This window comes from Dermacentor variabilis, chromosome 10 (assembly GCF_050947875.1).
Source record: "Dermacentor variabilis isolate Ectoservices chromosome 10, ASM5094787v1, whole genome shotgun sequence".
Taxonomy (NCBI): Eukaryota; Metazoa; Arthropoda; class Arachnida; order Ixodida; family Ixodidae; genus Dermacentor; species Dermacentor variabilis.
The window spans coordinates 17,933,374-17,947,234 of NC_134577.1; the positions used below are offsets into that span (position 1 = coordinate 17,933,374).

The 13,861-nt window shown below is 48.8% G+C and overlaps 1 protein-coding gene across 3 annotated transcripts in view; it reads left to right on the plus strand.

The window, feature by feature from the left end:
* Window positions 1–13,861, plus strand: part of Klp31E (kinesin-like protein 31E) — a 107,316-nt gene continuing 93,455 nt past the window's right edge. For 2 of the 3 annotated variants that reach the window (XM_075671785.1, XM_075671790.1), the window contains exon 1: window positions 1–266. In XM_075671785.1, the coding sequence (XP_075527900.1) occupies window positions 232–266 (35 nt within the window). In that variant the 5' untranslated portion in view covers window positions 1–231. The remainder of the gene's footprint in view (window positions 267–13,861) is intronic. The other variant, XM_075671786.1, reaches the window with a different exon arrangement.

Sequence of the window (13,861 nt, forward strand, 5' to 3'; positions counted from 1 at the left end):
TTGGCTGCAAGTTGCAAGCCGGCGGTGGTTTTCAGTTTTAGCGTCGGTTTCGTCGCGCTGCTGCGCTGAACCGACAGGCGGAAAAGCTCGCGCTGTGTTGTGTGCTTTCACGGGCTCCCGTTCGGTGCAAAGGCCGAAGCCGCGCAGACGACCATTGGGATGCTGCAAAGATGAGAGGACTTCTACGGCGCTGACCAAGGCTGTCGCCACGGGCTCGCTTCCACCGGCATAATGGGCGACGACACGAGCGTTCGGGTGGCCGTCCGGTAAGCTCTTCGCCTTCCGTTAGCACCTGACAGTTCGCTTCGGTGAACCTCGGGCGCAGCTTGTTTGATGGAAGCCCGCCGTCTCCTCTTGTCCGAGCGTCGTCCGTTATGCAGAGCCGAATTTTAGCCACCGTTGCGGCGAAGCGAACCTCAGTTCATGACTTTAAAAGGGGAGAGACCATCACCTTCTTAGTACGTGCGTCAATTTGCGCGAGAGCCGTTTTCCGCGTAGGTTGGCGCTTGTAGGCTGGCTGGAATCGAAACCAACCCACGCTGCCGAAACACTCAAGGACTAATAGCAGGAGCGGGTACAGCCTGTGGCGTAAGGAGAAATGTTTTCGCGCACACACTTGACCGGGGACGAGCAGGCGAGGCGAGGGGGTGCAATATTTACTAACGTCAGTATTTAACTGCACCTGGTGTGCCACTGCCTGGCTATGCCACTTGGTAACGGCTAGCACAGCGGTCGAGTTCCAGCTTGATCTAACGGAACTCTTCCATTGATATTTCGCCTTTAGTAACGTGATGCGTACCGCGGCTGTTTTGATACTCGGAACTCTGCTGCTCGCATTTGCATGGACGTGAAAGGGATACTGGTGCTTTGCTTAGTGCTGTTTTAGAGTAGCCGGACGCGACCTCTGCGCGTACAATTTAATTGTTGCGGCTAGCGTATTATATGCGACCACGAAACACGAGCTAGCTGGCAGCCCGCATCGCAAGCAGCTTTCAATTGTTGTCCACTGGCGTCGAGGGGGCCTCTTCACGCACGGACAATAGCTTCCTTTTGTGAAACGTTGCGAGAGTTTCTTCTTGCTTGCCTAGATGCTCAAATGGCGTGGTATCCCTGGGGGCAATCTTGTGCCTTGCATTTTGCCTTGTAGCACGTCTGCGGCTCTCGTATTTGTCGATTGTGTTTACTTGCCGCCTCCGAGGGTCACCTATTTGTTATCCGGCCTTTGCGAGCACGGCCCCGCCGGAGGTCGGCGGAGCGTGAATCTGGGTTTGGTGGGAAAGGTGCAGGCACCGGCCCGACCCGTCGTTATTACGCTGTCGGGTTTATCGCACTCTCGTACGACACACGGCGCAGCGCGGTATCTGAAAAAGAGCAGACGACCTGCTCGAGCGACACACCTCACGGAGCGCGTTCGTCCTTTGTTTGCACAATCATTGCGCCGAGGTTTTTGCGCCACCGCTGCCGTTTTAGTTAGGTAAGGGGGGAAATGACGAAAAAGAAAAATCGCAATTAGTTACGAGGAGAGCTACGAAACTAGCGCGCGTTGTGTCCCCATTCCTTGTGCGCCCTCCCTTGTCTGTGTTTTTGTATAGTGCGGTAGTGTTGTGTACACTAGAGCGAGCGAGCGCATTTGTTTGCGCATCACTCGGCGTTGACATTGATTTGTTATCAGAGTCCCTAAGGGGACCAGATAAAGCGCTCGCCTGGCGCTGAGAGAGAGAGAGAGAGAGAGATATTCCTACACCAATGCGCCAAACAAATTGGCTTCGTGCGATTTTTGTCGATAAGGCGCGTGACGCACTTCGACGTATCGCGTATCTTTGATTGATAGGTGCTCATATCGTAGCGCAATTATACTGTCAGACCCTAGAATGGTGGAATACGACGAAATAAACTGCGCTGTCGCCAGGAGTTCATATAGCCGATTATCAAGCTTGTGGGTGGCAGAGAATGTATTACCGTAGGCGGGAAATGTGTGCAATAAAGCGACAATCCTGGAAGCGTCGGGAGGAAAATTGGCTGCTGAAATTATTTTTATAGGATGATGGGTCGACAGCATGCAGCTGGAAGCAAAAGAACGCATTAGAGTAGTTTCGGAATTGTTCATGTTTGAATTTTATGCCGATAGTGCGTACAAACGTGCTTCTCAGAATGTGGCGTACCACGATAGCAAGCCGCTGAAGGGAGCCGCCCACGTGATCACTCGTTTACTTTGTAGCTACAGAAAAATGATGTCACATGTATTAGTGAATTAGCCTACAGGTCAATGAAGCGACTCCTACCACCAGAAGAGGCCTGGTAAGCCAGAAAAGCCGCAAGAACCAAAGACTGGTGGTGAATTTCCCGCACTAAATCGCTGTGACGTCATGAATTTTTATGATGCCCGTTGAGGCTTAGTTAATTGTTTATCCTTAAATATGGGCAGGGATGCTTTAGTGCCATGTGTTGATTGGAGAAGATATGGTGTACAGGCGGATTTCTGTCGCGCCCTTTTGCCTGTTCATATTCACATAACCGCAATAGCTTTATTTTCTTTCTTTTTTTTTTCTTGGCTTTTTTCCTATGCTCCCGGGAATTCAGAAGAACTTCACTTTGGCCTAGTTGGTATTTACTGCATATCATATCGACCGCAAAAAAGACGGGGACAGAGGGAGAGAACACATAAACAGGTCCCGGGAATTCGCATGCGCCCCACAACAGCAGTTGCTTTTCATAACTGCGACGATGCTTTACGCACTGTGGTTTCTCTCTTCTCGGTCTGGTTCCTCGTAGAGGCGCACGTGCCCGTGTGTCTCCTGCGGTGAAACGGAAAGGATTGGACAAAAAAAAAAACGAGAAAGGGCGACTGCGTTCTTTGGTGGGAACGGCGGCGACATACATTAACATTAGTTTTGCCGGAAAAAAGGTGGGGAGGGTTTGAGCGTGGAGGAAAGCGAGATGCCGCTCGCTTTGCGCAAACGTGCAGGTACGATGTGAATGTGCCACGCATACACGCTCACCTGCTCGCCGGGCGGCGACATCAACGCCATCAACGGTACCAGCAATAGGCCTTCGCGATAACGGGGCCAACAGCGCGTAGCGCGATCCACCCGCAAGACGGACCGGAAGGAGCACGCATTCGTGTTCGTTTACATTTTTCTTTAGCTGCTGCTGCTTATGTAGAATCGCGCTTAGCTTACTACAAAAAACTGCTACAGGGAACTCTGGCGCTATATAGTGTCTACGGGGGAGAAATTGTGGCGGTTCAGTCGGCACAAATACAGGAAACTGTAGAATAGAAAAAGAAAAAAAGCCCTTAGAACTCTAGACTAAGTCCACCCTCCCCGAATGACCAGGATCGCAGCCAAGAAGACGAAGCTGCCGACTCGCTTTTCTTTTTTTCTGAAGGAACGTCTTTTTTTCTCCTTGTATAGCGTGCGAATAATGTGTATTACATGAATTTATTGTCATTATTTGGCATGTCGCAAGAAAAGACTTCGTCCATCATAGTTTTCTCTTGTTCGCGCGGGCACCTTAAGTACCCCGCCGCCTGGACAAGGGGAGGGAGGAAAGCTTATAATTAAGCATGGATTTGCCTAAACTTCGTTGTTCTGTCCTGAACAGCATTGCGAACTCAGTTTGTAACGTGATCTTACGGAAAGTATTGGGTTAAGCGTGCAACTATTCGCTATGATTATGTGCGCAGAGACCTGTTGCCTTGCTGTGCTTACAAAATTTTGTTTGCTCGGAAATTTTGAAAACTGACACGCGTTGAAGATATTGCGGTCACTGGCCAAGCCAAGGAAAAAAGCCCTGGCTTGGTCAGTGCCCGCAACTTCATCCTCGTCTTATCTGACCAGAGGAAGTTTCGTCAAATCCCCGATTAAAACGTGATAAGTAAGGTCGCAAGAACATCTGAAGCCATGAGCACGAAGATAGTGCAAATACATGTACTTCCACTTCATTCCTTCATTGTCTCGAACTCTCTATTTTAGACTTGTTATTTGAAAGTCGTATTAAACATGACTTGTATTGGATGAATTCGTTCGTTCTTGCTAGTTGATTCAGACGTTCTCAATGTTGCCTATTACTGTTTCTTTCTAAACTTTAAGGCAACCGCACTTTTCCAAACACAGCAGGGCAACAAATCTGTGCACACGTACGTATAATCATTCCGCGTTGTTGTACTTAAGAAAATGTTTTGTCGAAAATGATTAATTTGTGAAGAAAACCGTTTGAAGCTGGGACAGATTATGTAAATTCATATACTACCCCTTATCTCCATTTTAGCCACTAGCATATAATTCCCATGTTGACTACAGTTGCAGCTCCCCTAGACACTACCGCAAGAGTTCCCTCTGGTATTTTTTTCTTGTAGGAAACTGATGTAGAATCATGGCCTCCGAGATCAAATGACGCGTTCTTGCAATTTCCGAGGCCTCTGTAGAATCGTCAAGAGCCTTGTGTGTCAATGTGATGGTCGGATAAGTTTAATAAAAGAAACGCTAATAACGTATCGCACGTTGGGACAATGACCATCTTTGTGTAGCCATATACAGACATTCGCAGCACCCGCCGTGGTTGCTCAGTGGCTATGGTGTTGGGCTGCTGAGCACGAGGTCGCGGGATCGAATCCCGGCCACGGCGGCCGCATTTCGATGGGGCAGAAATGCGAAAACACCCGTGTGCTTAGATTTAGGTGCACGTTAAAGAACCCCAAGTGGTCAAAATTTCCGGAGTCCTCCTATACGGCGTGCCTCATAATCAGAAAGTGGTTTTGGCACGTAAAACCCCAATTTTATATATATATATATATATATATATATATATATATATATATATATATATATATATATATATATATATATATATATATATATATATATATATATATTCGCAGCGCTAAATGACGTACCACATAGTGCACCCAGACGGTACCGATGCACTACACGAGTGTTTTATTCGATTACAGCCAGTTGCACACAACGTCCTCTTTCTTCTTGCGCAAAGGTCATGTACTACAGTTGTCGGGGCCCGGAGGCGTAGAACATATAAAGTGCTACAGCATTAAAAAAAAAACACACACACAAAAGTTGCAGCACGCGTCTGACTCGGGTGTTCCATATATACCGATAGTCCATAATGCTACGTACGCCCCACGCTCGACGAGGCGTTTTCGTCGGTTTCGCTGACCGTCGATAAGGTCTGTTACATTGCCCATTTCAGAGGCAGTCGCTAACGTTTATTCCAAGGCATCGTAAATTATTTAAGAATGAGTTGGATGTCTGTATAGTCCGAGAACATGGCTGATTGTTACGGTTGGTACGTCGGTGTTTCGTAAGCGAGAATTTGGTTATAGGCTGCACACTTCGCGCTCAAATTCAGTTCTTTGTCGTCCGATTCTCGATGGTGCTGCAACAGGAGTAACATTTAGAATTAAAGCGAAGAAAGCGTACACAGACAATACACAGAGCGTGAAAATACGCATTAAAAAAGCAATTTGAGTTGTATTGCTTTGTCAGTCCTTATAATATTTCAATGATAGCCCTTGACATTTCCATCCCCCCTCGCTCTCTAAAATAAATAAATAAGTAAATACTTTAATCGTGTCAGCATGCTTTGTAAATCCAGAAAAACGTAAGAACAAGACGAGAAGCGACGCCTGCTTTAGCCCCTTCCGTGCCACTCTGTATCCATAATTCTGGCCAAAATTGGTCTAGCTATTTTCAAAGATCCGAGTTTCGAACGTGTTTACTTCCTCGGAAAGGATAAATTTTCTGCTGCGCTATCTCACGGACTCTGTTGCCATCTACGAGAAGCACCGGGCTAAGCGCCGAGGGGAAACTATAGGCTCATCAATGGCCAGAAAATGACAAGTACCGTTGACGAGCTGAGCTCGTTCAATGGCCTTTTTCCTTTTTTTCTTTTTTTCTTTTTTTTTTTTTTTTACCAGGGGCGTTCTAGTACATTCTACTGCGCCAGAACAGGCAAAATAACAATATTGATACCAGGCAGGAACATATTTAAACAACGCGCGCATGTTCGTGCCCCCCCCCCTCCCCTCCAAGAGGACAACGGCGTATTGGAGGAAAAAACGACGAAATAATGGCACGTGCTTTCGCCGCATGCACTCGCATCGTAAGTTGCCGTTGTCGGCGTCTACAAGAAGAGGTGAAGCGACGCTCGAGAGAGAAGTCATTCCTGATCTCCTGTTTAGAACGCGGCAGTCCCTTTTATTTACCCCCAGGGCACAAGTTAGCCCACAATAAATAGTTGCGTGTGGACTCCCTTAACTGTTCGTTACAGTTCTGGTGGAGGTGTGCTGGGTAATGATTTCCAGCCCAATTCGAGTTGGAGAAAGCAGCCCGGAGCCACGCCATCTCTGACCCAACGAGCTCACGCCTGCCCACCAGCGCACGAGCCGTCGCCTACGTGGTGAGCCGCCTGAGTTTCCTCTTTTGCCGGAGCAAACTATAATAGCAGCAGCAGACAATACTGAAACGACATCGCAGACAGCCTCAACCCGCATCGTTGTTGATCAGCCGCGGACGCCCGAGCCTTTTCACGGCGACACCTTCGAATACGCCGAAGACTGGTTGGAAGGCTTCGAGGGCGTCGCGGACTGCTATTGATGGGACGAAAACCGGGAGCTCCGCAACGTTTACTTCGCGTTGCAAGACTGCGCGCGAATGTGGTTCGAAAACCATGAAGCTGTCCTCCGGTCGTGGGATGACTTCCTACGAGAGTTGTTGGCCACGTGTCCGAGCACAGACCGCCGGGAAAGAGCTGAAGCCGCTTTGTAAGCAAGAAGCCAACGAAGCAACAAAAGCGTGGCAATGTATCTCGAAGATACGTCCCGCTTATTCCGCCGGGCCGATGCGCGCATGAGCGAGGACAAGAAGCTTCGACACCTGATGCGCGGTGTCAAGCAGGAGCTTTTTGCCAGTTTGGTTCGCAGCCCTCCACGCACCGTCGCCGAATTCCTCTCCGAGGCTACAACCATGGAAAGGACACTACAACAGCGAGCGAGACTCTACAACCGCGATATGAACGTCGCCTCTATGGAACAATTTGATGCGCTTCAGATTATAGACGACGGCGTCACGATACCCCCAAGATCCAACATAGCTGTCGCCGTAAGAAGCACCGTATTCAGCGACTATGAAGGAATAGCAGACAGTAGCACTGGGCTCTTACTCGAAAAAGGGATCTGTATGGCAAGGGTCTTGTTCGGCTGCGTGACGGGTGTTCGAATGTCTTCCTGACTAATTTTAGAAACGAAGTCCAGCATGTTGCGAAGGGAACCGTCATTTCCCGCCTTAACGATTATGAACAGATTACGGATTTGAGCCCTTCCGATGCTGCGCTACTGGATTCTGACAACGTAGACTTGCATCCGTCAACATCGAAGCAGCACTATCACCGAGCCAGAAGCAGTAAATAGAAAACTTTGTATGAGAATTCGCCTCGTGTTCCTCAACATCGAAAGCCCAGACAACATCCACCGCCAAACACCGTATCATTGTCGACGAAGCTGTGAGGCCTACTTGCCAGAATCCCTACCGAGTGTCACCGAAGGAGAGAGATCATCAGCAAACAAGTCGAAGAAATGCTTAGAGACGACGTAATTCATCCATCGACCAGCCCGTGGTGCTGGTAAAGAAAAAGGATCAGACCTTGCGCTTCTGCGTTGATTATCGAAAGCTAAACGCCGTCACAAAGCGAGATGTCTGTCCACTTCTGAGGATCGATGACACCCTCGGTGGACTACGGGATGCGAAATTCTTTTCCTCTCTCGACCTCAAAAGCGGGTACTGGCAAATAGAAGTGGACGAACGAGATCGTGAGAAGACAGCATTCGTCACACCAGACTGACTATGCGAATTCAAGGTACTTCCGTTCGGCCTCTGTTCCGCACCTGCCACCTTTCAGCGGATGATGGACACTGTGCTCTCCGGGTTAAAGTGGCAGTCCTGTCTGGTTTACCCTGATGGTGTCGAGATTTTTTCCACCGCCTTTGCTCACCCTGTGGAACGACTAAGGACTGTGCTCAAAGCTTTTAGTTCAGCAGGGCTGACGATAAAGCCACAAAAATGTTACCTTGGCTTCCACGAGCTCCTTTTCCTCGGCCATGTGATTAGCTTCGAAGACATCCGTCGTGACCCTGAGAAGACCGCAGCAGTAGAAGTTTCCTAGACCAATCGATAAAAAAGCCGTTAGGCGATTCCTAGGACTTTGTGCCTACTGCAGGCGTTTCGTCAAAAAATTTTCGAAGATTACCGAGCCGTTAACGCGATTAACGAAAGAAGATATGCCTTTCGTCTGGCTAAGTGAACGAGAAGCATTCAATGAGCTACGACGGCGACTTCAAAACCACCCGGTCCTTGCGCACTTTGATGAGCAAGCGGAAACAGACATCCACACAGATGGCAGCAATTTAGGACTCGGTGCCGTCCTCGTTCAGTGGCAAAACGGAGAGGAAAGAGTGATCGCATACGCTAGCCGCACTCTTTCGAGGGCTGAAACAAACTATTCAGCCACAGAAAAAGAATGCCTCGCAGTAATATGGGCCACAGGAAAATTCCGACCATACTTATACGGTAGACCGTTCCGAGCAATCGGCGACCATCACTCATTGTGCTGGCTTGCAAACCTGAAAGATCCTTCTGGACGACTTGCTAGATGGAGTCTGAGGCTGCAGGAATACGACGTAACGGTCGTGTACAAGTCAGGTCGCAAGTACAGTGACACTGATTGTTTATCACGTGCGCCGGTCGAATCTGCTCCTGTGATAGATGGACATGACTTTCCGTTTCTTGGAGCCGTGACAACATATGAGATGGCCAAACACCAACAGTCTAACGCCGAGTTTCTCCTCCTCATCAGGCACCTCGAGGGACACTCCGTCTATGTTGCGCGACTTTTCTGCCGGGGCTTGTCATCGTATGTGATGAGAAATGGCGTTCTGTACAAAAGAAATTTTGAGCACAGCACAGAGAAATTTCTACTCGTCGTTCCTTCAGCTTTGCGATCCGAAATTTTGGAAGCCTATCACGACGACCCATCAGCAGGACATCTCGGAGTGAGCAGAACGTTCGCCCGAATTCATGCTAAGTACTACTGGCCAAAGCTATTGAATTCAGTACAGCATTATGTACGAACATGTCGAGATTGCCAAAGACACAAAACGCCTCCATTAAAACCAGCACGCCTCCTTCAACCAATAGAACCCCCAGGATCCCCGTTCGAACAAGTAGGGACCGAACTTGCTCGGTCCCTTTCCGACATTGTCATCAGGGAAACGATGGATTGTAGTAGCGACGGATTGTCTAATCCGATATGCCGAGACATCATCTCTAATCAGTGCTACGGCCGTTGAAGTGGCTCGATTCTTTGTCACCAGGATAGTATTACGACATGGTGCCCCTGCAATTATTATCACGGACCGAGGAACTTCATTCACAGCCGATTTGACGCAATCCATTATGAAACTGACTCATACCAGCCACAGGAAAACAACTGCCTATCACTCTCACACAAATGGGCCAACCGAGCGATTGGACAGGTCGCTGACCGATATGTTGTCAATTTAGGTAGACTCATAGCACCGTACATGGGACAAGGTACTACCCTATGAAACATTTGCCTACAATACCGCATTGCAAGAGACCACTCTAGTAACGCCATTCCAGCTTGTTTTTGGTCGAACAGTTGCCACACCCTTGGATGCAATGCTGCCTGTCAGCGACAGTACAGAACGTAACCCTTACATCAGAGACTACACAGAGGGCCGAAGCACGTCAGCTGGCGCGTCATCGCATTCAACAAAGGCAGCGCATCGACGCGTACCGATACAACCTGCGGCGAAGGGAAGTCGAGATGTGCACCAGGCGACAGAGTATCGGTGTGGACTCCCGTGCGGACGCGCGGCCTGTCCGAAAAGCTTTTGCACCGTTATTTCGGCCCTTACCGAGTGCTTCGCCGCATCAGTCCTCTGAACTACGAAGTTACGCCAGAAGGGCAAGTGAGCTCATCACGATGCCGGCGTCGCACAGAAACTGTACATGTGGTCAGCCTGAAGCCATATTAGGACATGCAGTGAATATTCTACCAAACATCTATTTTGTACCCTATACCACTTTAGTATGGACAACAGCTTGTGAACAATTTCGTCACTTTACGCAGCGGGACGATGCGTTTTGAAGCGGGGATGATGATACAAGACAGAAACATATTTAAACAACGTGCCCAGGTTCGTGCGCCCCCCCCCCCCCCAAAGAATAACGGCGTATTGCAGCAAAAGACGACGAAATAATGGCACGTGTTTTCGCCGCACGCACTCGCATCGTAGGTGGCCGTTGTCGGCGTGTACAATAAGAGGTGAAGCGACGCTCGAGAGAAGGCATTCCTGATCTCCTGTTTAGAACGCGGCAGTCCTTTTTATTTACCCACAGGGCACAAGTTAGCCCACAATAAGTACACTCCGAAACCCGCGACATTATAAAACCTTTTACCTATTTTATTTTCATTTTCTTCTAATAATCAACCTGTAACTGGAAAATGAAAGTTGGTATAAAATCTGTTAATATATGCTGGTTTAGTGCGTCACTTAGTGCCCTTTTAAAGTGCGAATCGTGGTACGGCTGTCGCCAAGGTGGGAGTCGCACCGGGGAACGGTGGACGACGAGTTGCATGCGCTTCTCGCGAGTCGGGACCTTAATGCGTAATCTGTCTACGGCACACTGTGGCCTCGTAAGCAGAGTAACACGGTGCGTTCTCGACTTGGTTTCCGCACGAAAACGTTGCGTCAAGCGCGGCGCTTGCGCAGAGTGGCGACCCTGTTCAGCGGACGTGCGCTCGTCATTTGTAGTTTAGTTTGAGGGGGGGATCTGTTATGGCCTCGCACACGCACACTCGCGTTTCGCCGCTAGAGCGTCTCTTTTATTTATTTCTTTTTTGTCCTTGTGCATGCGCTGTTTTGAGGTTGTGCATACCGTTAGCCGAGTGTCTGTTCAATCTGTGGTGTATGTAATATGAGACGTTATTGGTTTCCGTGTTGTCTGCCCGCGCCATTGTGCCCCGTGTACAGTGGTCACGTGGTGTGCGAACGTGTGACGAATCTGCGTCGTCGCAACTACACCAGCCGCCATCCATCTTGTCATTGCCGAGACGCGTCGGCGGAGCAGATAGACACCTGCTGCGCGAGCAACCGGTTTCGAGTGTGTAGTGTGCGTTTGCACGTGCTGCTTCCAGCACGAGCCAGTCGCGAGTGCGCGGTTCATCTGCTGGTGCGGCGCCGCTAGCCGCGATGCAGGTGTGTTAGTAAATTGCGTCGCTACAATAACAAACAAGTTGCCGTAAGAAGAGCCTCAAGCCAGAACAAACTCTAACGCGAGGCTGGTGGCGACGCTGTGGTGAAATCCAGTGCGCCGTGACGTCACAGCTTTTTGACGGCCCCTTCTGGGGCCTAGTCAATTTTTGCCTGTAAAGATTGACTTCCGTTGTATTGTGTGTGCGTGTGCGTGCGTGTGCGTGCGTGTGTGTGTGTGTGTGTGTGTGTGTGTGTGTGTGTGTGTGTGTGTGTGTGTGTGTGTGTGTGTGTGTGTGTGTGTGTGTGTGTGTGTTAAAAACAGAAGGCAATTTTTGTGACATTTTCTGTTCTCTGCTGTTTTCTGTTAGCTTCTTCTGTTTCATGAGTTTGGCAAAAAAAATCGCTTTCTTTCCCCCCGTAACCTTCGAGACAAAAAATTTACGTATAGTTTATTCGATTGAGGAAGTAACTTTTCCACCCCTCATGACTGCGGCTTTCATGTAGCACGAGAGTCAAATGCTGGTAAGAGGTCATCATATATGTACAGATGAGCACGCTATGTAGAAATACCATATGTCTGGCGCCAAGACACCCGGCACTACGCGACACATTCGAGTGTTCACTCTACGAGTTAATTTAACCATGCTCTGAGCTGAACGAGTCGCCCTGATTGGCTCAGTGTAATCTTGTTCAGAAAGACCAATGCAGTCGCGCATACAAGGTATTTCTGCTCACAAATGTAAATTGAGAATACTAAAGAGAGGAGAAAAACTTATCTTGCTCACGGTATTGATGGCACATCTTTCACTTACCATATAAAGATCAAATTTGTTAAAATTCAGAAAAATGTTATTGGCCGTAGGTCAAACTGGAAAAAAGAAACTTTCAAGTTTTTCTTCCATTGAAATTTCTGTGGTGACGTCATTCTGAGATTTTATTTCTCACATTTATTTTTTTACAGTGTGCATTCTTCTTTAAAGGAACAGAAGTCTGAAATCCTACAGACTTCGAAATTACGTCGTGTTGACGTATACCGGCGCCGGGGTGTGTGCGCGAAATTGAGAAAAGCGAAACGTCGGTCGTCATTTTCTAATAGCCAGCAACCTCTTACCGCGAAATCGGCGGACGCCATTTTGAAGGAGCGCTTCGTCAGTCTCGAACCTCTTCGAACTGTGTATAATCGCCTGAAACACCTCGCACAGGAACTGCCTCGTGACTTGAGCGCTTAATGCCCCGCAGCTCGTTCGCGGCGCTCGCTGCTGTGTAACGACTTTCTCTTGATCCGGTGTCGCCAGGAGAGATAAAAAAATATACGCTCGCGTGAAGCATGCACTTCTGGCATAAGGGCTCTCATTCTGGGCACTCGGAAAGTCGCCGCACGTATACAGTGGTGGTTGTTTTCCTCCTGTTTCGCTGCTCGACGCACTTTCCCCGGTCTCTCGAAAAGAGTCTCTCGAAAACACACACACACTGTGTGTGTGTTTTCGAGAGACACACACTTTGTGTGTGTGTGTGTGTGTGTGTGTGTGTGTGTGTGTGTGTGTGTGTGTGTGTGTGTGTGTGTGTGTGTGTGTGTGTGTGTGTGTGTGTGTGTGTGTGTGTGTGTGTGTGTGTGGAAAAGCAATAGCGTTGAATGATTTCCCACTCATAAACCGCACATTGTACATTCACGAGGGCGGATTGGTCGGCCTGCCTATCAATAGATCACCTCCTTAATCGAAATGCGCTCTAAGCGAGGCAGCTGCGCAATAAGATTAGGCATGTTCGTAATGATTGATGTTAGAACTTAAGCGCGGCGACCTCTTATACAAGTTTACCGGGCTGCCTTCGGACTACCCGCCGTGGTTGCTCAGTGGCTATGGTGTTGGGCTGCTGAGCACGAGGTCGCGGGATCGAATCCCGGCCACGGCGGCCGCATTTCGATGGGGGCGAAATGCGAAAACACCCGTGTGCTTAGATTTAGGTGCACGTTAAAGAACCCCAGGTGGTCAAAATTTCCGGAGTCCTCCACTACGGCGTGCCTCATAATCAGAAAGTGGTTTTGGCACGTAAAACCCCAAATATTATTATTATTATTATTATGCCTTCGGACTGATTTACTTTCTCTTATATTTGTGATTTGGTTTGTCAAATACTCTTGGGAGTGTGGTGCAGACAAAAATTCTTAACAGGTCTGACTTTCGGCCTAGTTATGGTTCACACATTTCCGGATTGGTATTGCCTGCGTACCGTCTATAATACACTTCATACACCGTCTTCTACTCGAGCTTATTAGTCAAGTTCTTTAGTGTAGATCTTTTTTCGTAGTAAGGGAAAGTACGGTCAAAGGCGAAAGGAGTATACGCACCTGCAGCTGCTTCTCACAAAACCCAGACGTGCATACAGCCGCGTTAGACGCAAGTCCGCCATCCTCGGAAGCAGACGTTTGCGCCTGATCGGAGCATGATTCAGCCGTGTGACGTCCGCGATACAAATTCCTTTCGGCGACGAAAGGATAGATGGCCGTGCACAGTTGTGCGCGCACGTTCACTATTGCTACAGACAGCTCCCGTCAGTCCGCGCGTCAGCTGC